The 23,722-nt window shown below is 47.8% G+C and overlaps 1 protein-coding gene across 1 annotated transcript in view; it reads right to left on the reverse strand.

The window, feature by feature from the left end:
• Positions 1 to 23,420, reverse strand: part of FRMPD2 (FERM and PDZ domain containing 2) — a 58,661-nt gene extending 35,241 nt beyond the window's left edge. The window contains exons 1-10 of the mRNA XM_074999577.1: positions 23,297 to 23,420; positions 20,344 to 20,501; positions 17,433 to 17,498; positions 15,930 to 16,115; positions 14,995 to 14,999; positions 14,629 to 14,722; positions 2,212 to 2,283; positions 1,358 to 1,532; positions 241 to 391; positions 4 to 142 (exon numbers count right to left, since the gene is read on the reverse strand). Coding sequence (XP_074855678.1) covers positions 4 to 142; positions 241 to 391; positions 1,358 to 1,532; positions 2,212 to 2,283; positions 14,629 to 14,722; positions 14,995 to 14,999; positions 15,930 to 16,115; positions 17,433 to 17,498; positions 20,344 to 20,501; positions 23,297 to 23,420 — 1,170 coding nt within the window. The remainder of the gene's footprint in view (positions 1 to 3; positions 143 to 240; positions 392 to 1,357; positions 1,533 to 2,211; positions 2,284 to 14,628; positions 14,723 to 14,994; positions 15,000 to 15,929; positions 16,116 to 17,432; positions 17,499 to 20,343; positions 20,502 to 23,296) is intronic.
• Between the last annotated feature and the right edge of the window lie 302 nt (positions 23,421 to 23,722).

The raw sequence follows: 23,722 nt of genomic DNA on the forward strand, positions 1-23,722 counted from the left end.
TACCTCAGGAGCATAATTTCCAAGTTCTGCCTGCAAGGCTAAAGCACCTAACTGCAGGGAGGCCTCGTCATTGCAGTACAGTCTCTCCTCCAGAATATCTTTACGGAGCTGCAGGTAGAACTGATGCCTTGTCAGACCATGCCTGGAAAACAAGAGAGACTGGAAATGTCACAAGAGTTTTGAACCCCAGTGATAAATGCCACCTTCCTCTCCAGATGCCAACAGAACCTTGGCACTTACTGGATGACGTTGAAGTGGTTAACGAAGAATTTTATCCTCAGAAAGAGGGTGAAGTTAATGATGGAGGTTTTCTTCTTGGGTTGCTCATTCCAGCCTTCTGGGGCCACTTTGTAGAGTCTGGTCTCATCGTCCAAAAAGAAAAACTCTTTTCCTGAAACAAGAAGTTCAGGTTCTGTGAGGAGCGAAGCAGATGGATACCATTCAGAAGAGCAGACTTCAGCTGCTTTTCATCCATCACTTGCCTCTGTCCCTTCATTCAGTAGGTCACCAGGAAGGGCTCAGAGAATCAGATCACATCTGCCCTACATGCGGCCTTATTCCGCCCAGGAAATAACTCCCTGTACAGCCAGGCAGACATTTGACCTGGCTGGCCATATGTGTATGCTCAAGAAGAGAGGAAAGGCATAAAGAGACCTTGACACTTAGCACAGTCCTTGTGCTCTGAGTACAAAGACTGTTCCCACCAGAGCTAGCTAAATTCATGGAGGACAGTTCCATCAATGGCGATTAGCCAGGATGGGCAGGCATGGTGTCCCAGACTCTGTTTGTCAGAAGCCGGGAATGGGAGACAAAGAGGAGATCATTTGAGGATTCCCTGTTCTGTTCATTCCCTCTGGGTCACCTGGTGTTGGCCGCTGTCAAAAGACAGGATACTGAGCTAGATGGGCCTATGGTCTGATCCAGTATGGCTGGTCTTATGTTCTTATGGTCATGGGAACCAGCCCCTCCAAAGGGCCCTTTAAGGGGAGTAGCTGAGATTGCCCTCCTCCAGTGAAAGAGGAAATTTTTGGAGGCATGCAGCCTGCCTGAAGCACAGAACTTCCTGGCACTCCTGATAGGGCAACACAGGGCTCTGCCTTCACTAAGGATAAGTCTGTGCCTAAGGCCTTACACACCCTGGGAGCACACAGCTGCACTGGCATACACTCCTGCAGTGGAAATGGTTTACCCCAGTGGCTCTTCTTCCTGTGTGAAATGGTGCTTCTAAAATGCCCTCTGTCAGAGGCTCTCAAAGGGTTCCTCTCACATTCATCAGCACAGAGGAGCTCCACTTGCACAGTGAAGTGTGACTTCTAGAGCAACGAGCCATGGTATAGCCCTAGACGCAGCCAGATACCTTTCAGGTAAGCTAAGCCAAAGTAGAAATGCTCCACCAGGTTCGCATAGGCCACGACGGTATTGAAGACGTCTCTCGCCTTTGACTTGACGTCACATTTCACCTCGAGGCACTGCCCGCTGAGCAAAATCACATTGAGGTCCCTTTGAGACAAATAGGATTTCCCCTTTTTAGTCTGAAAACATAAAGTGGAGAGTAAAGAAGGAGTGCCACACTCATGCGAAAACCCCTAGTCTTGGGATCTCCTGGTCCCATGGCCCTTCTGAAGGGAATGAATTACAAGCCCCACTGCTCCCCAGTGATGTTACAAACATTTCAAATTTTTCCAAAGTACATGGAGTCCCCAGGTAAATGGCTGAGCATTTCCTGACTCTATGGCATCTGGGCTTCTTGCACATGTCAGTATGTGGGTGTCTAGTATTTATTTGAAAACACTGACATTCTTGTAAGGGTTTTTTTAAACTCCTGATAGCCCTGCTATATGCTCTTGGCCTTAACTCCAGCTTAATGAAGGTTTTTGTCTTGGAAGTTCACTACGGGGGTTCGCTGCTTAGGAGTAGGCAGCATAGTGTGTGTGATGTGCTGTGTAATCACAGAGCTCTGCACCAAAATGACATTCCCTAACTGAGGCTTGGTGGAGGATCCTCTCCGTTTCACTCTGACCACAGCAATAGGAATCTCAGTGTAGCATCTTGGAGTGCTGACCTGTCTTAGGAACTCAGTGTGCTACCTCTGCAGGACTCCCACCACAGGGAGTCCTGGCCTGAGAATGAAAAGTAAGTCTTAGAGAGTAGCATAGAGATTTGGCTTAAAAGTTACCAGATCAGATCAAAATTCTGAACTTTCATATTTACCACAATGGATCCAGGGAGTTGCAAGGTCACTGGTGGTTCACTGGACAGGATGACAAATTCTGGCCCTGAAAACTGTGACGAACGGATTCAGAAAATTAATAAAATGGTCCATTCATATTAGCAAAATTCTAGCTCTCTGTACACACAACCAGCAAAGCAGGGGCCTGAACTTGGCTCTTCTACACTGCAGGTCAGTCCCTGATTGCCAGGCTATTGGCTATAGCAGGGGGCAACTCGCGTCCTTATTGTGCACAAAAAGGTACCAGTTTCCATCCCCTTCATGGAAAATTTTTGAACTTGCAAATCGCCTGTGGGTTGCAAAAACCCTACCCTGCCCTTTAGGAGCTCCCTTCAGGAGCCAAAAGGGGCTATCAGAACACCTGGTGGAAGAGTGGGTTCAGTTTAGGTCCCTATACCCTGCCACTGTTGTGTGTTTCCTGGCAGAGAGCCATGCCAGAGGGACCTGAAATGAGCAGTCTGAGTATGCTGCAGTGTTCCCTGTAAGCTGAGCACTTGGGTGATTATCAGAGCACCCACAGCTCACAGCATGTGTTTCTATTGGTGGTACACATCATCACATGCTTCAGTGCTCATAAAATTTATTCCGCACATGAGTGGAAAAAATTAGTGGGAACATTGTTAGGCTAGTTTTGTTAAAGAATTCCAGGGTCGCGGGTTGTCTGTATTATCAAAAAAGGCCTAAGACTTTACAGAACTATCCAGAGAAGCACATTAGTATTAGTAGGCATCCTTCAGTCTGCATAGGCTATGGATCGCACCCTTTATAGTTTCAATTGAGGACTTCATTTACAGCGTCTACTGTGACTATGAAGGCCCACACAAGAGTGACAGTCCTAGCTGCAACTCTTGCAGATGTGGTGGGTGCACACCCTCCTCAGGCAGCGTCGGCTCCGCTGGCTTGGCCACGTCCACAGGATGAATGATGGAAGGATTCCAAAAGACATCCTGTATGGTGAGCTAGCCTCTGGCAAAAGACCTCCCAGACGCCCCCAGTTGCACTACAAAGATGTCTGCAAGAGAGACCTCAGAGAGGTAGACATCGAGCTGAACAACTGGGAAGAACTAGCAGATGACTGCAGCAGATGGAGGCAGGGGTTACACAAGGGCCTTCAGAAGGGCGAGATGAAGATCAGACAGCTAGCAGAGGAGAAGTGAGAGCACAGAAAGCACACTAAGAGAACCACAAAAAAGCTTCTCTATCTTTCTTTCACGGTTGTTATGTATCTATATTGTCAGCTGTCTGAGACAGGGACAATATTTTTCTTCTATGTATGGACAGCACAGGGCCTGGCCTAGGTCCTGAGGTGCTATTGTAGTATAAACAGTAAAAAAAAAAAAAATAGCTTGCCCTGCCCAACCATTTCACACTCCTTCTTTCCTTTCTCTTGCAAAATGTTTCTTTTTGTAATCGTTGGGTTCCCTTTACTAATCTGAAACCCCAAAATGTAATACTGTTAAAGTGTAAATTCCTCAGTGGGACCATTATCTTTTCTTTGTCTAACACGCTCCAAGTGCTGAAGTGGGTGGATCTTGATCTTCTAAGCCCCGCCACTGCTCAAGCCTGGGATGGGAGAGAATTGGAATTCCCTGGGAGCAGCAGCATCTAATTGAACACCAGAAGAAGGAGGAGGCCAGCTGCAGCCACAAGGGGCCACACAGGCAGTGACAAGCTGGACTGGTTTAGGCTGAAAGCCAAGAGGGAGATTGAAGGGTAGACCTGGCATGAAAAAATTAAAGTGACCTGAAAAGAGAAGTTCGTTTCTGTGCGCCACAGAAACGTGCTTGCCGGCATCATTTGCTGCAGCTGTGTGCAAATAAAGCCTCCCAAATTAAAATAGTCCTCAGCTCCCCTCTCAGTGCACATGTGCACCCATGTGAATTTAGCACTGGTGAAAAGAGTGACAGCCCTGGAGGCTGACCCCTCCCCCATTCTCCATAGCACAGGCATACCACGTTCAACCACAGCTGAGGGTGACAGGAGCTAAATCCTGATGCTTTGTCTTTTCTTTTGCGTCTACATGCAGACTGCTAGGTATCACCGCCCCCATTTTCCAGACAGGGCTTCAAAAGCCACAGGTTATGCAGCCCCTTATTGATGGTATAACCAATAGCTCCGAGCTCACCCGATTAGCCCTCAGGTGCCCAAACTTCCAGGCTAAGCCTTCTGCCTGGGCATATATTGTAAAAGGAGAGCCACATGGGGCTGCTTTATAGCTCTTTGATTGTGGTGGGCTTTGGACCCAGGCCTTCTGCGATGCGCTGTACGGGCACGGGCAAGGTGACTGACAGAGATGCCCTGCAGTGCATGTTACTGGTCACAGGAAGTGTGACTAGACCCCAAAGGAGGAAAGTTGGTCCTTTAGGGTTCAGTCCTACAGTGCCTAGTTTTTAATGCAGACAAAGCTCCTGCTGCCGTCACTGGGAGTCTGACTGCTGCACTGAGCTCTTTATCACACCCAGATCCTGTGGCGTCTTTCTGGGCTCAGACATTATGGGAGGTGAGTGGATCATGTGCCACTGGTGGCGGTGGACTTTCCATTTTGCAATCTGTGCACTCGTTGTCACTACCCACCTTTTCTTTTCTTTGGAACAAGCCCCTCAGAGATGCCGCGGTGGATAACGAGTCCTTGGCAGACACCGAGAAGGTAGAGCCTAAACTCAGATGGTTGTGCTTGCTGGTGTTCCAAGCCCCAGCAGGAATTTTGCCCACAGCACTTCCCGTTCTTTGAAGGAGAGAGCAATATTTCAGATGGCATAACCAAAACAACACAGAATTTAAGTTTTTGAGTGGCACTGTCATATGCAGTCCTGGGCAATCACCCTTACCTATATAGCTCAACCCCCGCAATATGGATGAAAGTATGAAGGCTTTACAGAAATTAACCTAAAAGCCTATAGGGTTTAAAAAGAGGATGTGTTCCTGCCTGGGCCCCAGCCTCAGCTTCTGGAGATCTGTATATCTCCACTGAAATCTATGAAACAATGGCCAGTTTACATAAAGTTTGGCTACAGGTTGTTTGATTTATCCTCTAGAGTTGTGCAGCCAGGATGACATTTTCTATTAAATTCTACAGTGTGGTTAAAAAGCAACTGGGGAAAGGATAACATTCTTCATTACTTGCTACAGGCTACTTTCAGGATGGGAGACAGGGAATCTAATCAAATAACTGAGAATTCATGTGACCAAGGGAATTTTCAATTTAATTAACAGGCATTGAGAACCGCAGAAAATACAGGTTCAGATAATGACAACAGTACTGCAGATTTATCCCGTAAAACACTGCTCTCATCCACACTGACAGACAGACAGATGTCTGCTGAGCAGAAATGCATAATGCATGTGCGCTGTTATGTACAGAGGATGGATGATGGTGAGCTGTCAGCATGAAGCTTTGGCTGAGGCGTGTTATTAGCAAATGGCAAAGCTGTGTGTGAATTATGTCCATCATTCCAAGCTGCTATACCCACCACACTATCACATGGTCTGTATACACCATGTGTGTTACACCAAAGCCACTGGAGAGATGTTTTAGAAGGCTTTTAAATGATTCCCTGAGAATATCTGTTGTTGGTTTTTTTTTAACCATCAGTCCAGCCTCAGTCCTTGAGGGAGAGAAAAATGAAAGCCAATGACCTCAAATTGCTTTTCTTGACATAAAAAATACCATGAGTCTGAGTGCGAAGCCTAGGGTCACACACAGTGGGTTCTACCAGGCAAAGTAGAGTCTCCCTGCCCATGAGAGAAGACTGACATTTCTAGCCCTGTGAGTGTGCGGGGGTAGTAATTTGGGAAGCACTTCCACCTTTGGACAGAGAAAGAGGAAACATTTCTCTGGCAGACTGAGTTAACAATAAAAGCGTCAGCACATTGATTTGGACCATTCTGGCAGAGACAGTTGATTGAGCAGGGGGCCAGTGAGGGGCTCAAAAAGCACACTATAAATACACACATGAAGTGTGTGAATACACAATACAGATTCCCCACAAAAAAACATTGCTGTGCATGCCCCACAACAGTAGTGATCCCTTACTGTATGCAAGGGGAACACAGAGTACCTGACGTAGCTCTGGTAATTGTGGTTGACTTGGGGCCATTTAATAAGAAATTCAATCAGTTCGCTCAGGACGTGGTTAATGGTGAAAAATGCAACACGTCCCATGGGTCTGAATTAAGTCAAGCATGCTTGGTGACAGGAACTCCTGTTCAAAGAATTCTACTGAACTGGGGCACTGGGGGACTTAGGGGGCATAGAAACAGGGGGCTCTGGTCTTTGTGATGCTCAAAGACTAACCATTCGTAGGCCTTGTTTACACTTGGGTTACACTACAGCAGGCACAACTGCCTGCTGGCCACCCCGGTTGAATCAAGACTGATATCACAAGTCGAGACAAGGCCTCCCTCACAGCTAGAAGGGAATGAGAGGTTTTCTCTGAGGAAGGATGGAGCAGGAGTTCAGTGGAGCCTTCAGGGTTTGGCTCTAGAGGAAAGGTGTTGGCTACCACATGGCTAGCTGATCCTGTTTGCTCCCTGTAGCTTTCCATCAGAGCACCAGCACACTAGTCCCCCTGTGCCTCCTGAAGTCATAAAAGCTGTCTGTCTTTCAGTGGCAGCTTCACTGCTTACCTGTTAGTGAAGAGCTTGTAGCTACTGTGTGTCCTCGACCCACTCAGGTTTGGGTCCCACGCCTGCCGTGTCGGTGGAGCTCTCCCTGTCGTTAAACCAAGGGAAGATCACAATCACTGAAGCAAAGCCAAAGGTGGTAAAACTGGGGAGCAGAGAGCAGGGTGCAGGGAGCAGATGGGGCTGCTCTGCCTGGGGACTGAGAAGGGGAGCTCCTGAGACTCAGGAGGGTGGGCAGCCAGCTCCAGGCTGGGAAAGGGGTCCTGGTGGTTCATGTCTCCTCTTTGCCAGCTACTAGGGGCAGCTGCTCCCAGCATCACTCCAGTCACCCAGTTCCTACGTGCTGCCTGGTCCCATCACTAGCACCACAGTGGCTGCTTCAACCTCTCCAGATGCAGCTCTCAGTTCAAGCCCCTGCCTACCCGCTGCAGGCGTTGGTTCCCAAACATAGCAGAACACCACACGTGGGGGGACACACGGATCTGCCCTCCTCAGCATTTCCATTGTGGGGCCACTAGCTCCCCTGCCTTCCAGTTCTGCCTCCTCTGAGCTGCACACAGTATTAAATCCTGGGACAACATGGCCAGCAGCAGACCCTTATTTGGGGGACATAATAAATGACTGCACAACCGAGCTGGCTGGATCTACGTAACCAGCAATCACTAATAACCCTGCACAGCAGGACTGGCTGTTTGGTTCTCTATTATTGTTATTCACTCTTCACAGAGGCTCAGACAAACGAGTTTTGGGAAATGACCATTTGTGTGAATATGCGGGGGGGGTGTCTTATTCCACTGATAGTCCTTATTCTTCTGATTAAACATCGCCCGGTCATCTGACCAAGGAAGAAAACCAGCATCATGTAACACAAGTCACCAATCACACCCCCGCAATACAAAACAGCCTAAGTTTGCGGAGACTCCACAGGATGTCTGTAGAAACGATTCGGTGAATACTTCTGAATAACTAATGCAAGCACAGGAACCAGGGTTTGCTGGGGCGTGCTTTGCAAACGAAAAGCAGAGAAGCTGAGCGGGGTCTATTGCTCTCCAACAACTGGGGTGCTAAAATCAGCTGCAAAGCCAGAAATGAATATTAGTCTCTCAAGAAGAACACAAAAGCACGGTTTTGGATTCCAATAAAACAGCTGCCATTAGAAGCATTTAATGAAACCAGCTAGGAAATCTAAACTACATGTTTTTTAAAAGAAGCTGAGTAGCTACAAACTTTCAGGAAGTTTGGTTCTGATTCCAGACACAACTTTGCGGGTACATCTACACTGCAGTAAAAAGCCACTGCACCAAGACTCCAAGTCTGGGTCAGCTGACTCAGCCTTGTGGGGCTTGGGCTGCTGGGGTAAAAATAGAAGTGTAGACCATGGGCAGCAGCTCTAGGAGGCAATGTCTTCCCAAACTACCAGCCTGACCCCACCCACACTCCCCCCCACCCCAGTTCCTGCCTCCCCCATTCTCCGGGGATGGTCTGGGGTTCAGCCCACCAAGTCTTGTGGCTGTGGTGCCAGCCTGTCTGGGGCTGGGGAGGCTAGAGCCAGGTGCTGCCCATCTCTGGAGCCCAGAGGGCTGCCTGCTGCGTCCCTCACCATGCTCTGGGGAAGGCCGGGGCTACACACTGCCTGTCATCCCTGTGCTCCCTCCAGGAAAGGCTGGGGCAACCTGCCACCTGCCCTGCTCTCCCCAATGGTTAGGGAAGGTTGGGATGTGCACCCCCCACCTCATGCTGCAGCCAGGGCCAGGGAAAGCTGGGGCCATGTGCCACCTGCCCTTCCTCTCCACCATGTGCCGCTTGGCTCCCATGGGGTTCTGGACAGCAGGGGTGGAGCCTCAGGTGGAAGGGGTGAGGCTGGAGGCTTGCCCCCCACCTCCATCCCTGCTCTAGGATCACCTACTTCCCATGGTATCTACCTTGAAGCTCAGGGTGCAGTTCAGGCCCTGAGACCTTCTTCCCTCATGCAGTCTCAGAGCCTTTGCTCCAGCCCAAGTCTGAACATCTGCACTGCTAGTTTAAAGTCCTGCAACCTGGGCCCCAGGAGCTGGAGGCAGCTGACCTGGGCCAGTCTCAACCATGCTGTGGGTCTTTTCTTGTGTAGCTCCTTGTTAAGCAATCATAATGATGAAACTCCTGCAGAGACCCTGATGCAGTTGGGTAACTAACATGAGATCCAGTGGGAAACAAGATATTGATGGCAGAGCTTTAAGTATTTGCCCAAGGATGCTTTTGTAATGCAACCCTCCACCAATCTTACACAACACAGGTCAACACTTGGCATTTGGAGCAAGAGTGTTAAGAAAATTAATCACTTAGACATAAGCCTGGTGAACAGCAGCAACAAAGAGAATATGCAAAAAAAACCCATAACTCTAAAAACAGATACTAGAGAAACCCAAGCGTATTTTCTCAAGCAGTAGATGGCAGCACTGCAAAGGCAGGCTTTGTGGGTAACTCAGAGGAAGATGCCGGCAGTGAGAAATGAAAGGCTGTGAGACTTGCCTGACATCACAGCCAAATCCTCCTCCTCTGATATCAGTTAATACAGGCCCACTGAAGTCAGCACAGATCTATGGTTGTACACTGGCTGAGGTTCCCAGGAGGGCCCCGTTACACTGCTTTTGGGTAAGACACCCTTGCAGTCTCTATGTGCCCACCTGCCCAGAACAAGTTGCATGTATGTATTCTGGGACAAGCACTTATATATCCTTTGCTTTTCAGCGCCCCAGGAGGATGCCCTGACTAGTTCACAGGCCTCAAGGCCGTGCTTTTAGCACAAATCAAACCCATTCCTCCTCCTGCAACAGCCTTCCAGTAGGAGAAGTAGGGAGAAGCCACTTATCAACAGCCATCTGAAAAAGAGTTAAGTTTGCGTGGGATTATAGGATCTGGTTACTTGTGATTGGAAGTGAGGACCCAAGCAGACCCCACCAGTCCTATATTTCTGGTATATGACTAGCAAGTAGTTCTTGAAGAAGTTGTTCCTATGGGCAATTTATTAAATGCAAATGAGCTTGCAGCGTACAGCTTGTAATACCAGTAAAGATTCCTGAGGACATGGATCTCCTTTGTTCATTGTGGTCTTTCCCTGGACTGTTCCTGAAAAATGCTGAACGCTTGCAACTGCCCTGGGCTCAATGGGAACAGAGTGTACACAGCACCCCAAAGGACTCAGCCCTCGGGTCTGAGCTTCATGGCCAACATTTTCAAAAAGAGGCTTGCAAAACAAGATCCTTTATCTACACTCAGGCATCTTAATAAGTAGTGACTCCCAGCAAAGTCAGTGGGGCTGCATGCATGCACAAGCTGTAGAATCCAGGGTCTGTCATAGGTCTATATTGACTGCTGTTTCGGAGCTTTAAATAGCCACCTTTTTCACAGGAAGAAAGGAGCCCTCCTCTCCTTAGTGAGGAGCAGGAAGAGGGTGGATACAGCCCAGAACTCATAGCCCAGTGGGCAGGAGTGGGAGACTCAGACCCCTTTATGCCCTCCCAGACCTGGGCTGCTCTGGGCGATATAACAGCTCCTAGTCCAATTTAGACATTCTGGGGTCTGTCTCTCAGCTGCACTATGGGTCTCAATCCCACCTCACTGCCCTCTCCTATTCCCAGCCCTGCTCAAGACAACCTGTTGTCTAAGACAGAACTTCAGGGGGCTGGCCCTTTGCCATCTGTCTTCTCCAGCCCAGCCACTGCAATATTCCTGCCCACCGCTAAAAAAAATCCTACTGCAACAGTGCCGTGGAAGGGACCCGGGCCCACCCCCTCCCTCCCCCAACGCTCGCTGCAATCAATGGGAGCTTTTCACCAGTCAGGCTAGGAAGGGCCCCTCCTCCGAGACAATTTCCGGCATGTCCAGCCCAGGCCATCAAATGCAAATATCCACCTATGGGAACTCAGTGTTGCGTCTGTTCTCAGCAGGGATGGGCATTGCAGGCTGCTCCCCTGTTTGCACCGTTGCTCTCTCTGCTCCACCCGGTGCAGGAGAGAGGACTGAGCAGGGCCAGGGAATCAGAATTTGAGGCTCTCCCAAATGTCCTTGGAACTGAAGACTCTGGGCCACCTGTGACCCTCTGTGCCCAACACCCAGGAGCAGCTCGTCAGTCGGGATCACACTACCCTGTCAGTTCCACTGGGCACCAGCTCAGTGTGAGACTCATGGCAGGAACCATCTGTCACACACTCTGGCTCTTCAGCCTTAACATTTAGCTCATTCTGCAGCAAGCCCCTTGGGACTCTGGCTGGCCTGGTTTCCAGCAGGTTTGCTTCAAAGGGTGACTGCTAGATGGAGCCTTTCCAGGACAGTTCCAGACTCCTGGGCTGAAAGGGAGAGGGAAGAGAGGCAGCCAGGTGAAGGGGGAGAGGTGATGGGGAAGGAAGTGAGGTATGCAGAGGCAGCAGAGAAAGGGACAGATGGGGATGTGGAAGCAGGAAGTGGGGTGGGTGCAGGGAGTCCTTCAGTGCAGCTTGCCTCATGCAGCATTCAGCGTACCGTCACCGTCACCAGCACTTTAAATCTTTATGTTTATCTGAGGCCCTGAGTGAGAGACCCAGCTCAGCTCAAACAAAACCTACCTAGGAGGGGCCTCTTCCAGCCCTACTCCTGGCTGTCCTGGGCATTTGGTTTTACATCGATTTACTGATACTATTTCAATTGCCTTTTACACACACTGCTAACTCCCTCTCCCCCGCAGCAAAGTGCTTTTTACAACATTTCACAATCAGCCAACTCGTAGTTGTGTGTTTGCTTGCACAACACCGACTATTCAGTACCTCTTCCAATTTCTGCACAGAGGGAAAGCTGGAAGTCTGGCTGGAGGTGACCTGCTGCAAGGATAAACCCTAGTGACCATATTAAAGTCAAACCCTACCTCTCCTGTTTGACAGTACCAAAGATGTGCTCTCTGAAATGCCGCCGGAGCTGCAATGGTCCACAGAGAGTTCTCTGTAATCCTCCGCCGACTGGCTGTAATTCAGTAACCTGGCCCCTGCATTTGGAAAGAGACCAGAAGCCCAGTAAATCATTATATGCTGTTTTGATTCTAAAAATTGCAGTAGCCAATTGCCTGCTGAGCTATTGCTCAGTCTTGGCTAAATTTGATCAAGTCTTCTTTGTTCTTGACTGCTGCGTGCTTTTCACTTTCAGCAGGAAGGCACCTACCAGCCCTTGACAGAGTCACTTCTGCTCCCTCATGCTTTTTAGATTGCTGCTCTGACAGAAAGTAGTCCCCTACGCCCCTCCAGGGAATCTGGCCAAAATGAGCCAATGTACCAATTATTTCTATCAAGTTTTAATTGAAAAGGGTCATGAAGGTAAGGGAGCCTAGGAACAAATTCTAGCTACTTCTGTCCTCCAAAGTCACATGTCCAAAAGACCTCAGTTGTCGCCTTCTGGAGTGCTTCGTACTGAGTGCCAAGATACAGACTCACTGCACAACGCAGCTGTCATAATTCCCCAAAAATGGTGACTTAAAGCATTTATTCAATTGCAGCCTCTTTTTGCTTCTGTTATATCCTACTCCCATCCTTTTCCTCAGCTTTACAGCTGGGAATGGTGATTTTTATAAAGAAAAAAGTAACAATGAAATACACCCTAAAGAGAAAATGCACCCCAAATTTTCACACCATAAAGTAACATACTGATTTAGTAAGCAAGTGATTAATTTTCAGCAGGTGCTTATTTCCTGTCAAAGTCAATGAGACAGAAGCATGCTCTCACATGATTTGCTGAACAGCCACAGAGCTGTTTGTATGTTTAATGCTGAGGGTGTACATAAATGCTTGCTGAAGCGGGGGGGAGTGGCACAAACTCAGGACAGAAATCAACTGATATTAACTTCTGCTGAGGTGACCATCAAGGCGTATTGACCTGGAAGGAAACAAATAGTCATGAAACCAAAGTCTACATTTATCTTGCAGCAGAGTTTTACTCTGAGGGACAATAAAACCTTGAATTCATTTAACATGAAGTATGAAGTCAGGATGGATTGCTGCATACACTCTGAATGGAGATCCAAAAGGATGAATCCTCCTTGCCTTTCTCATGTGGGTTGGCTGGTTAGCTACAGCAAGGCTGCCTGTGGGGGTCTGGTGAGCAGAATTTGGCCTTGTTTCTTGAAACCCCTCTTGAAGTATAAGTAAAAAATAATTTTTTTGAAAGGAAGGTGCATTTGCGTGCTGACCTTTGCTGGGCTATTCCAGAAGCAAAGAGGTGAATATGCTCTTGAAATGGCTTGAGCCTGGACTCAAGGAAAACTATTCTTCGCCTTTGTTTGTTCAGTTGGATACACAGAATACCAAAAGCAAAATTTTCCAGCATTCAAGGTTTTCACCATGCTCTGGGCTGGGGCTTTTACAGCTGAAAATCCTAGGAGAAGTAATACTGCAGCCCTGGCAATCGGGCTGTGGTATCCTGCTGTCGTCAATACATTATATTCCTAACACTTAATGGTATCTGGCTGGGTTTAATTTCATGCAGACTGGTGTAAAGAGTTAAATCTATGCATGCTGATCACTTCACATTGCTGCACAGCCTTTGGATTGGTCCTCCGAGACTGTAAGCAGTGGAAGTCCTGCTGAGTTGTCATAGATTTTCCCCCATCATATGCTCATTCAGAAGTAAAGCAGGAAAAATCATATTCAGCTCTACATATAATTTGAAACAATTCACCTGGCCCGGGAAACCCTCTGAGAAGCACAGCTGACACTAATAGGCTTTACCTTGAGGGGAGGGCAATGCCGAGCTGTCAGATGTTTTCTCATGCAGCCTTTTCCTTATCTCATGGCTTCTGTTCAGCTGGCTTTCTTCAGCAGCCACCTGTTCTACCTGAAAATTGCAAGTCAATGTCAGCAGACTAGGGGACTTCAAGCCTTCCTGAGGAAGAGGTCTCAGCCCTCAGCTTGGCCGAAGCTCATCAGTGGCACTGTGCGGGAGTAAATGTTTCCTCTAACTTTTTCCAGCCATGGGCAGAATAAACTTTGTTATGTACACCCAGACATGCGTGGGTGTGCAGCTCCAATAAAAACACATGCCGTTGGCTGCGGGCAGCTGTGGGTGCTCTGGTAATTAGCTGGGTGGCACCTGAATCTCTCCTTGGTGGCCGCCCAAGTGCTCAGCTCACAGGGAACATGGATGTGAGCATGTAAATAAATGAATATTTGGGAATAAGACTATTTGAAAATGGACTATTATCAACTACGTCTGATCAAAAAGCAGGGGCTATTTTATTTGAAAATCTCTTTGGTTTTCTCTTCCATTTTTTGCCTCGTCAAAATGTCAACACAAGTGCTCTTTGACAATGTTGTCAAGTGTCAGAGGGGTAGCCATGTTCGTCTGGACGAAGTGGGTCTTTGCCCACGAAAGCTTATGCTCATACATTTCTGTTAGTTTATAAGGTGCCACAGGACCCCTCGTTGCTTTGACAATGTTAACTCTTGAAAATAATTTGCAAATTTATTTATTAACAGGCTTGATTGTGCTGCTACAGCCCAGCCCCATGACAAAGGAGGTGCAGGTTGCTCACAGATATTGTATCTGACATAGGCCAGGTCTACAGGTCTATGGCAAAAAAAAATTGATTTAAGATATGCAACTTCACTATGTAAATGGCTTAGCTGGAGTCAATGTATCAGAAATCTGTTTTTCCCGCCATCCCCACAGCAGGAGGCCAACAGGAGAAACTCTCCTGTTCACTGCCCTTACACCTCATGACATCAAAGAGTACCAGGGTCAGTGGCGGAGCCTCAATGATTAATTTAGTGTGGCCTTACTAGGTGGGCTAAATCAAATCCCAGAAGATCGACCACCACCGCATCGATCTTCTGGTAAGTGTAGATGTACTCATAGGTAGGGTGTCTTTGAGATCTTAAAAGGACAGAGACAAGAATGGGAAATGGAAACCCTACACAGGGTATTAGCCTGGAGCTCAAAGTCTGGGCAGTGATTCTATGGAAACTGGATTTGTGTCTCTCTATGCTGGGAGGTCAATTGTAGGAGGAAGGCTCCTGCCTCATCCACATGATCACTGACCCACACATCGCCAATGTCAGCGTCTCTAGAAACAGTCTCTCTAGAGGCCCCAGCTTTCTGCTGACCACTCCCCCTCTATTCATCTCGAAGTAGCCCCGTCTGCTCACCTCAGCTAAAAATCAGCCATAAAACATCACGGCTTGCAGACACCTTTAGCAGCATGGCCTGGGGCTCTTGCCCCTCTGCTATCCAAATTTGGCTCTGCTCTCCTTGCTTTATTGCAGGACTTGTTTTCCTCATTGGTCCTGGCTGTAAGTGCATGCTGCTGTGATTGGCAGCTGTGCTGGAAAGTGGTTAGCCTGGTTGCCTGAAACTGTAAATGACTTTCCCCCTTCTGTCTATATCCAGATAGGGTATGTAAACCCAATACCACCACATAATCTGGCTTTTGGAAAATTAGGGCTGAATCTTCCCTCCTTTGTACACCAAATATTCCACTTAAAATACAATGGGGTTACTTGGATGGGTAAACCAGCAGGAGATAGCCCCTAATCCATGGCACCGTTGTTTAAAACATACTTACCTACTTTTAAAAGCCATCCAGCATTCCAAGCTCTGGGCTGGAGCTTTTACTTCTGAATACCCTAGGAGTGGTAATATGCAGTCCTACCATTGGGGCCAGGATATCCCACTGTTGACAATACATTGTGTTCCTAAAACTTAATGATACCTGGCTGGGTATAATTTTGTGAACAGTTTACCTGTGTGATGCAGAAGCCTAAATCCCATTGATTTACCAGGTGCTTTTGGAAAAATTTACCCCTACACCCGGGTGTTAAAAATATGTGGAAACCTAATAAAAGAATGCAGCCTAAACACTGTAGAAAGCACATGCAACTTCTTCCATAACACGAGTCACTCATGACGAGCCATCACTGATTTTTCACAGGTTGTTTTGCTGTGAAATTTTTTATCCTACTGTCTGCACACCCTGCCTGCCTCCCTCCCTCCCCACCCCAAAGAAAAACAAAACAACAAAACCAGCCAACACACCAGGACTAGTATGGTGTCATTGCTGATGGGAAATAAAAGAGGTACTGACCTCAGTGATGCTTCCTAGCACAAATTTAACCATTCTCTGGATATACACGCTTGCTGGAGAAGAGGAAGACTCCTTCTGGTGCACCTCACATGCCTCCAAAATGGATTCTGGGGAAAGTCTTTTATATGGCAGATCTTCGCAAAGCGTCAGCAGCAGAGCATGTAACTGATCGCTCAGTGGAAGGGACTGAGACAACAGGGAGATAAAGGTTCTCAGTAACTCTCATTTAGTAAAAACACTGTAAACTGCTCTATGGAGAAGAACTGGACTTTTTGGAGAGACCTTTGAGTTCCTATGAGAACTCACTTAGTCCCTTTGGAACATCCCAGAGCAGAGACATAGATTACCAGTCAAATGAAGCCACCCCAGGAAGAATGGCACTGATGGTAACTGCCATATAGAAGGGTGCATCTAGGTGGATATGGGGCAGTAACTGGCAGCAGGTGTGAAACAATTCTGAAGTTGTGATCATTCATTTTTAACTTCTCATCCTCACCCTGCATGGCACTCCACTGATCAGTCTCAGAAGGGTGAAGAATTGAGCTCATACGTTTCTGTAGAGACCAGGTATTTAAGTTTTAGGTGGTTATTTAATTTATGGGATCGCTAAAGTGAGATTATGGAGAAGTAAAACATCCGAGAAAGGGAGCTCAGACAGACTATATACTAATAGCTTCCTCCTCACTGGTGTGCAAATTAGTAGCTTAAGGGATAGGTAAGTGAAACAAGAATGCGCTCTGCAAATCTTTGAAGACACTGAACTGACTGAGCCAGAAATGTCTGGCCACTCATAGCAGTCTTGGTGGTAAAAATCTACCCAGAGCAGAACGAAATACTGTTATTCACTTCACAGCCATCCCACACTTGGAACAAAAGTCATCTTTGTTGCACAGAGTTGTGTCTCCGATATATATACCGGTCACCCAAACCATACAGATGTGACTTTTTCAGCATAAGGATAACCATGCCACATCAGACCAATAGTCTCTCTAGCCCAGAATCCTGTCTGCCAACAGTGCCCAGTGCCAGGAGCTTAAAAAGGGAATGAACAATTATCATGTGATTCATCCCCTTTCATCCACTCCCAGCTTCTGTCAGGCAGCGGTTCAGGGACACCCAGGGCATGTGGTTGCTTCTCTGACCATCTTGACCAATAACCACTGATGGACTTGTTCTACGTAAGTTCATCTAATTCTTTCTGGAAACCAAGTATGAAGTCGTATTTGTCTTATTTGTGGCCTGGAGGGCGTTCAGGAGCTAGGGGTGGGGATCCTAACTCTTAAAAGAAAAATACAATTCAAACGTAAAGCCCAGATTTGGATAATACTGAACTTGGGGACCTGGCTGCACACTTCCCAGCTGGTCCTGATCTCTCGAATGGGCCAAGCCAAAATGCCAGCCACCAACCTCTTGCCGGGACTTGAGAAAGTTCGACTCGTACCTCCCCACTTTCCAACCTGCCAACATGAGAGGAAATTAAACAAAGATATTGATATTACTGACCTGGTTTGGAGGAACCTGATAGTCTGCTGACCAATAGAGGGTCATTCCCAAAGAATAAACCAGCATCTGCCAAACAAGAACACCCAACCAATCAGTTATGATTTGCAACTTAATAATTACAGAATAATCCCTGGCCATGAGATCTCTAAAGCTGTGAACCACTCTCTAAGAAAAAGGGATAGAAGCCCTCCTGACTGGATCTTTCAAAGCTAGACTGAATAGAACAGAAGTATATGTACAATGGGACACAACCCCGACTAGCAGAGAGCTGGAATAAGGTGGGACACAATAGATCTTCAGCTCTAGACCCATATCTTCAGCAACCTATAGACCAGATTGTCTCCAGTACAGGAAAACTCATGTTGGGGATAGTCTGACAGTCTGGCAAGTAAACAGCTCTCGTCATGTAGACACTAACTAGCTCCCCAGACAAGTCCCAGTGGAGGGGTGGAAGACAATTCCTAATCAAATTGTGGATTTATATGCTCAGGCGCTGCTTATACCATCAGATTGTAAAGCACAAGCTGGACACACAAAGAAAAATAGGGCTCACAGATCCCAGGGGAAGCCAGGCCTGTGGTTGGTGAATTGATTCCTCTCCCTAAAGACAGAGCTAGGATTACAGTGCAGCACTAGGATTGTGATGGCAATGTGATATTGGCAGCATCAACAATACTTACAGAGGAGTTGGAAGGCAATCAAGAGGCATCCAAGAGTGTTTGAGGCCTAGTGCCTCTGCATACCAGCTGGGGCCATCTGCCAGAAGGGGCATAGATGCTGTATGCCTTCCCTTGGCTCGTGGGATTCCTGGAACACCCAGCAATTCCACCAACATCCAGCATCCCTCCCCATAGCAATCAGACCGAATGCATGTTACTGTCCTTGGAGCCGAGTCCCCACCCACCAGGGAGAAATGCTGCCCTACAGCTTGCACGGGAGAAAACGGGTCTGTGCACCTCTCCTTCTGCCCTTGCATAGCAGAACAGCTGCTTCGCCATTGCTGTGTTCTTTCCCTCGGCTCTGACATATCCATTTCCTGCAGTACCAGCCTCCGGAGGAGGTTTCCATTCTGTTCTGCAGCCCTGACGTTACTCCTGTTTATTACCGACTGTCACTCCATTTGACAGCAGTCTGCCACCAGGTAAAGCTGTCTAATACAAGGACAAGTATCAGAGGGGTAGCCGTGTTAGTCTGGATCTGTAGAGCAACGAAGGGTCCTGTGGCACCTTCTAGACTAACAGAAAAGTTTAGAGCATGAGCTTTCATGAGTTAACTCACTTCTTCAGATGCTGGACCAGCATCTGAAGAAGTGAGTTAACTCACGAAAGCTCATGCTCTAAACTTTTCTGTTAGTCTATAAGGTACCACAGGACCCTTCGTTGCTAATACAAGGACAATTTCTCCACCTTTGATATTTGCAGGGATGGCAGACATCCCACTTAACTGACACTTCCCAGAAGGTTTTTTTTTTAACTCCTCTCTGCCTGTTTCCTCTCCCTGCCCCTCCCTCCTTTTTAATGTTTACATTTCATTGATTCCTCACTTTTGCTCTCAGTTCTGATCCAGAATCTGAAGAAGTGGGTCTTTTCCACAAAAGCGCATTACCTAATAGATAATATCGTTAGTCTTTAAGGTGCTTACAGGACTGCTTGCTTTGGTCTGTGAAGACACAGACTATCGTGGCTAACCCTCTGGGACGATTACAATGTCTGTTAGCCCCATCTGCTTCAGAGGACTGGATCTCAGTTTGCAAGTCACCCTGGCTGAGCAGAACTGCGCGTGCGCGCACACACACACACACACACACACTCTTTGCTTGGGAAACTCTGAACAGTGATTAAGGAAAATCCATTTGGAAGCTTGGCATGTTCATATCGTGCTTATACAGACAAGCTGCTTTCAGTTACCCAGGCTTCATACAGTCACTGATTTAGCAGGGGGACCTGACTGTGAGACAGACCATCCCTCTCTTGCCTTCCTCTTGGATCCCTCTTTGCCTCAGAAGGATAGGAACCCCCTCCACATAGAAGCCTAATACCTCCACCTAATGGCTCCCAGCCCTCCAGAAAGCCCAGATTCAGAGAAGCCAGGGGCTGCTTCCTGGACCCCTCCCCCTTGAACAGAGAGGTGCCTCAAAGAGTCCTACAGTCTCTGACCAACTCTGCTAGCGAGTGGGGCTGACACCTACCATGGGCCCTAGGGCAAGGCGGGAGGGAAGCCCAGCTCTGCACCCATGGAAGGGGCGGGGCCAAGGGCATTTAGCCCTCAGCGTTGCTTGGATTGTGGAGCTGCCCCCCACGTGAGTGGAGTAGCGCAGCAGTGCCGCTGTGCCACTTCAAAAGGGTCTGGGGCAACTGCCCCCTTTAGCCTCCCCACCCCGCTTGGAGCTAGCCAACCCTGCCATCAGCCTTCCTTCTCTCTTTGTGCCCCGGCACGGAGGGGCCCATCTGCGGCAGAGAGAATGCTGAGGAGCAGGCTACCCATCTGCCAGGGACAGATGACAGAGGTGGGGAAGGGCCCCTGGGTGTGAATCCAGGGAGCACCATCCTCCCACAGTGTCTGACATTAAAAGTACATTAACGCCTTTTTAAAAACGTTCCCTTCACAATGTGTGTCGGGGGGTGGGAGCAGAACGGCTGGGCGTGAGGAGGAAGGTTGTTTCTCACCTGGGATGGGGTGGCTGCTGCATATCACTTTGGATCACGTCCACCAGACTCATGGACCTGTGGAATGATGTTTGAGCTTGCAGAACACCACCTGATGCCCTTTAATTAAGCAGGGCTCTAGGTTCCAGGCACGCTTTTCTCGCAGCCCTAACTACAGTCGAACTTGGCTTTGTTCATTGCCATTGGCCCCTTTGGACCTGGACTAACAAACTCCAATCACCATCAGTCTGTTCAGAAACTCTCACCTTTGTCACTCCAGCATGCTTGTTTTTATTCTGCCCGTGAAGCAGTTCTGGTGCCCTGAAAGGAGCAGCTTCTGGATGAGACACATTGTCGTGGAAAGACAAACTTCCTGTGGCTGAAAGCACCATTGACCATGGGCAAATCACGCGGACAAGTGGCTCTGGAAAACAGGACCAGCAGGAAATCTGGCTAAACATTTTTCAGTTCGCTCTGCTAGGACAATACACTGCTGAGGCTGTAGCACCAAACTTATGTGGACAAATCCAGCCATGGCCTAGTCAGGAGACCTCAACTGCACACACAGTAATTGTGCCCACTTGTGCCAGGGAGGATTTTGTCCCATGAATGTTGTGGAAGCCATCTTGTATAGAAGCCATTTCACATCCCTTACTCCTGCACGCACACAGGAGCCTGTCCTTTCCTTGACCTGTTTGGGAATGGCTGGGAGGATGAGCTCTATGGAATGCGTTAATGAACTGTTTGGAGTTGGGCATCCAGCTCCCTTGTACCTGTTTCTCCTGACTGATAACGGTTTCTCTTTGGAAAGTGATTTACGATTCTCTACCTAATTGCCTCTGACACTGGGCTTGTTTGTGTAAGGGTATAAAGTACTAGAGCTAGCTGCATCAAGCCGCCTTGCCAGACCTAGTTTTACTAGTGTCCAGTTTGGCTCATCTATTGCCTTATTGAATTCAATAAAGCTGAATGTTAGCTGCCTAAACACAGAGAAGTCGTGTGCTACAACAATGCTCAGGGACCTGATTCTCCTCTCCCATATACCACTTTTATACCTATATAACCCCTTTGACTTCAGTGGAGTTATTCCTGATTTATATCAGTACATGTGAGAGAAGAGTCAATTCAGTCACATGTCCAGAGTGTCTGAACTCTACCAAGATACTTAATTTGTGATTCTTACGAGTCTCTGTGGGCCAAAGCACAGGAGTCTACCAGGTAAGCAGAACTCATCTGCTAGTAACCAGCATTCCCTGTAAGCTGAGCGCTTGTGCAGCCACGCAAGGGGAGATTCAGGTGCTACCCAGCTGATAAGCAGAGCACCCACAGTCACCCATGGCCGGCAGCCTGTGTTCTTACTGGTGGTGCACATCCACATGTGCCTTGGTGCACATAACAAAATTCATTCTGCCCATGGATGGAAAAAATTGGAGGGAACGCTGCTAGTAACACACTAATACACTCAGGCTGGCATTTCCACGGGTCTAAGACAGCAGCCCACTCCTATTGAATTTCACCACCAGGACACTGAGCTCTGTCTTTTGCTGTGCCAATTTTGGGTCCATGCTGTTGCTTCACAATCACCCAGCTTGGTATACAACCCTGCATCTGGCAGTAGTGACCCTGCAGTTGTTGACCAATGACTGTCAGATTCCATCATGTTTTTTAACTGGAAACACCACACTCATATTACCCCACATGAACTTTGGAGGCATTTTAGCTGTATTCAAGTTTCACAACTGTCCCAAAAAATGGGTCAAACAAAACACCTGGCTCCAAAGCCCTGCTATGCTAGGGATGTTCATATTCTGGTTTTGTGAATCAACCTTCTCTCTGCTTTATATAAATAGTACATTTCAACCGAAAGGATTCCAAAGCACTTTACAATGGAAAGCTTGGCTCTCAAACCCAGACTGAGATATCTAAGTAACTGTCCAGATTTTCAGAACTGTCAGACACCCAGTAGCTCCCTCAGAGGTCAATGCTGAAGGTTCCTGAAGCATAACCCCTTCTGGCATGAAACCAGAGCGGATCCTAGCAACGCATACACAGCATAAACACAGAGAGTGAGTGTGTGTGTCCATCCGTCCATGTGAGTTTGAGCAAACACAACGAAGAGGATGGGTTCAAATGTCCAAAAATACAAGACAGGAATTTAGAAAAAAGATCCTGTTAAGGGGTGGCATTCACCTTCCGTGAGCGCACCCCTCTGGTCAAGGGGGTGTGCCTGCACTGCCTCAGTTCAAAGCCAGCCCACTGGCTGAGTCACACACTGTGTGCCTCAAATAAAACCTCTTCTGGGGTACACACTTAACAGGGGTCTATCTTGGTATGGTCTCTAGTATTTCCACTCTGTTCCCTGCTTGGACAGGGAGTGGTGCCTTCAGGGCTTCCCCTCCTGGAGAGAGAGTCCTCGCCTTTACCTCGGAGCTCTATCCTAGCTCATCAGAATCGATCAACAGTCCTCAGTCTTGTACCAGCCCTTCACTTGGAGATCCTCAGGGAGCCACTCACCCCGATCCCCTCTCTTCCCTCAGCTGAGAGTCATCTGTGAATTTGCTGAGGGCACTATCCATCCCATCATCCAGATCACAGATGAAGATGCTGAACAAAACCGGAACCAGAACTGACGCCTCGGGCACTCCACTTTATACTGGCTGCAACTAGATAGCAAACCTTTGATTACTACTGTTGATCCTGATGATCTAGCCATCCTTCCATCCATCTTACAGTCCATTCATTCAAACTGCACTTCTTTAACTTACTGGCAAGAGTACTGAGGGAGACTGTATCAAAAGCTTTACTCAAGTCACATACATACGCCGCTTCCCCACATCCACAGAGTCAATTATTCCTCCTGGAAGGGACTTCAAATCCCCTGTTGTCACAGACAGCTCCACCATACACAATACCTGTGGGACACTGATTACAGGAGCATGACCTTAGAGCAGCAATTTAGGGATTGTGGGTAAAAATCAAGGTCTTATCCTGTAATGAAGTCTCTGCTAGCGTCCCAGAAGACTACACAGAGATAGCTGTCCCTTTTATAAATGCCTCAGCTGGTTCTGAAAGATCCTGCCTATCCCATCCCTGACCTTTTTCTCTGTAATGGGGAACCCCTTGAGTAACTCAAGAATCCTTCAGAAGGATCTGAACATTTCAGGGTGACCAGTGTAGGCAGACAGATGGAGAGCTACCAAAATATAACCATCTACTCACCTTTGGGAAGGTCCTGGAGAAGATGTTCTGCGGCGAGGTGTAAGAGAGCCCATATCTCCTCCTCCTCCAAAGGGCTGCCCTTCAACTGCAGGACTTGAGCCAGAGTCACGCACAAGCTGTTCATGCTTGCTACAATAGAAACCAGACTGCTAGAGCTGACCAGAAATGGTTCAGAACAAATGATACTCATGGCACATGTGTACCCTTTCCAGGGTAGCAAACTGTTCATGAACCTGATTTCTTAGACCACAGTCAGCATGTGGAATGCATCACAGGATTGTTTGGGGCAAATTATTTCCATCTACAGATTCACTGTGCAAGTGGCTGGCATAATTATTCATTAATTCAGGTTTGCATGAGTGCCCACTTGAATCACACGGCATCATTTTTACTGCCTGACTGGATGATTTACACTTTCTAAATAGG

The sequence above is a fragment of the Carettochelys insculpta genome, chromosome 7 (genome assembly GCF_033958435.1).
Source record: "Carettochelys insculpta isolate YL-2023 chromosome 7, ASM3395843v1, whole genome shotgun sequence".
In the NCBI taxonomy this organism is placed as follows: domain Eukaryota; kingdom Metazoa; phylum Chordata; order Testudines; family Carettochelyidae; genus Carettochelys; species Carettochelys insculpta.